At 40.3% G+C, this 2165-nt stretch overlaps 1 protein-coding gene across 1 annotated transcript; it reads left to right on the top strand.

Moving 5' to 3' along the window:
* Window positions 1-311: 311 nt before the first annotated feature.
* Window positions 312-1659, top strand: LOC128709045 (putative odorant receptor 83c). Its single transcript, XM_053804029.1, has 3 exons — window positions 312-1184; window positions 1272-1361; window positions 1441-1659. Exons 1-3 carry the CDS (start codon window positions 312-314, stop codon window positions 1657-1659), a joined length of 1182 nt encoding a protein of 393 aa, XP_053660004.1.
* Window positions 1660-2165: the final 506 nt, after the last annotated feature.

Below are 2165 nucleotides of genomic sequence, written 5' to 3'. Positions count from 1 at the left end.
CTACCTAGAAAGACATTTCATATCATTTGTTGTGAAAGAGGTTCGCACGTGCTACTGTACAATCCCGTTGTTGATTATTTATTCAAATAATTGCACGTTTAGTTCGCAATTAAACGGGCAAAAAAACATGCAGAATGAAAACAGATATAAAAATGCTTAAAATTTAACAACATAAACACACACACGCATGTCGGCTAGAACTGTACTTATGACTTATTTAAACCATATTGACTTTAACACAATGCAATTAAATTTGATTGTAATCTGTTTGCAGCGCATTGCCATCTATCAGTAATAGTGGATACGCAGCAATGGAAGCGTTGGACAAATTCTACCAGTTCGAGCGCTTCATGTGCCCGATCTGCAATGCAATCGGATTTAATGTGTTAAGCAAAGAGTGGAAAAAAAATTATCGCACCTACACGTCGATCTTTCTGTGCGGACAATACTTTATATGGATGGTGTGGTCGATCATCATAGCGAGTGATGCATTTGAGCTGCTGAAGTCTCTATCATTCCTAGGGTTCTTCTTTCAGTGTTCGCTCAAAATGTACTACACAAGCGTCGACGCCGCACTGTACGGGATCAACTTTGACGGTCTGAAGCAAACCATTTACATAGGACACACGAACGGAACTCCCGAGCAGAAATCAGTGATCGAACGTATCATCGGAATAGTGCTGCTTATTATGAAAGTCACCACCGTACTGTACACTTCATCTTTGATCATCTTTGCGCTTTATCCGGCCTACATGTACTTCGTGGTAGGTGTGAAAGTGCCAATCTTTCCACTTTATGTACCAGGGATTGACATTTACTCGGCGTACGGCTACGGGATGACCAATACATGCCACATGGCGATTGCGGTGTATGGTTGCCTTGGTGCAATTGCATCTGATGTCGTGTTCATGATGTTCGTGCTGCATTTCGTAACTTATGTTGAGCTGTTCCGAATAGAGTGTGAACAGTTTCAGGATGATTTGAAAGAAGTTGATGAGCGCTGTGAACGACACATGCCCGAATATCAATCCTTCTGTCGACAGAGTATGCGCGACCTGTATCAGTACCACCAGAAGGTAATATTGTACATCGAGTCGCTGCAGGAGTGTTATCAAAGTATCTGCGTTGTGCAGGTTGGAAACTGCAGTTTTTCGCTCATGTTTAACCTGTTTTTGGCGCTAACGGTAAGGATATTGGAGATACCCTACCCTTCACCCTTAGTTGATAAGTAGAAGATAATAGTTTATTCAAAATTGTACATCTCATTGCAGACCGATTGGTACGCTACGTACGGTTTCATGTTTATATCCTGGTTTCAATTGTTTATTTACTCCTTGCTCGGTACAATAATGCAGCTGATGGTGATTATTTTGAAAGTTACGGGTATTCCTGTGCTACATTAACGACTCTTGTTTCATTTTACTTGTTTTGATTTCGCAGAACGATCGATTGATGCGATACATTTGGAACCTTCCCTGGTATATGCTGCCGAGCGATGAACAAAAGCGCTTCATTTTTATGCTCAGTCGAAGTCAGCTACCTGCCGAGATGGTCGTCCAGAGCGTCGGCCCGCTCAACATGGAAACCTTTACGGACATAATGCAGAAGGTTTACTCAGCCTTTACTATGATGTACAGCTTTCTGGTGGATCTCAACTAAATCCTTCGTTATCTCAAACCATACTTTTGAGAATTGATGGTTGCGTGATATCTCTTTTAATTCTAGAATTCGAAGTAGAGGGCAAATTTCCCGTGTCAAGTGGAAGGGAAAAAAAATTAAGTATGTCTAAACCACGCATGATAATTGCCACAAAATCAGCAACATTGTTGTGAAATGCTTCTATTCTGAGTGATTTTGATAGCTTACCATTTCTTTGAGTTTTTTATTGCACATAATTGTGTGAAAATTTCAAACAAAATCAAAATTTTAATAAAACCCCTATTTTGGCAAGATTTGCTTGATACCACTGGAAAGAAAAGCAGATCAATTGAAAAACAGTTTGTGAGTTTGTAGTCTCGTGTAGTGCCGCTGCAGTATTTGTCACGCAGAATGTGTATAATGTCATACATGAAAGTTATGGACGATAAACTACAATAAGCATTTCTGCCGCAATAACGAGACCGTGCATCAGTTTTGCAACTGCTTCGGAAATCCTTGTTGTTCTT

Source organism: Anopheles marshallii, chromosome 2, assembly GCF_943734725.1.
Source record: "Anopheles marshallii chromosome 2, idAnoMarsDA_429_01, whole genome shotgun sequence".
Lineage (NCBI taxonomy): Eukaryota > Metazoa > Arthropoda > Insecta > Diptera > Culicidae > Anopheles > Anopheles marshallii.
This window is presented reverse-complemented; position numbering and strand designations above follow the sequence as displayed.

Excerpts from the sequence above, each read along its gene's own strand:
- LOC128709045 (XM_053804029.1), top strand. The coding sequence starts at position 312 with ATGGAAGCGTTGGACAAATTCTACCAGTTCGAGCGCTTCATGTGCCCG. Across the intron at positions 1,185-1,271 it reads ACCTGTTTTTGGCGCTAACG|ACCGATTGGTACGCTACGTA; the intron begins GTAAGGATATTG and ends ATCTCATTGCAG. Across the intron at positions 1,362-1,440 it reads GTACAATAATGCAGCTGATG|AACGATCGATTGATGCGATA; the intron begins GTGATTATTTTG and ends TTGATTTCGCAG.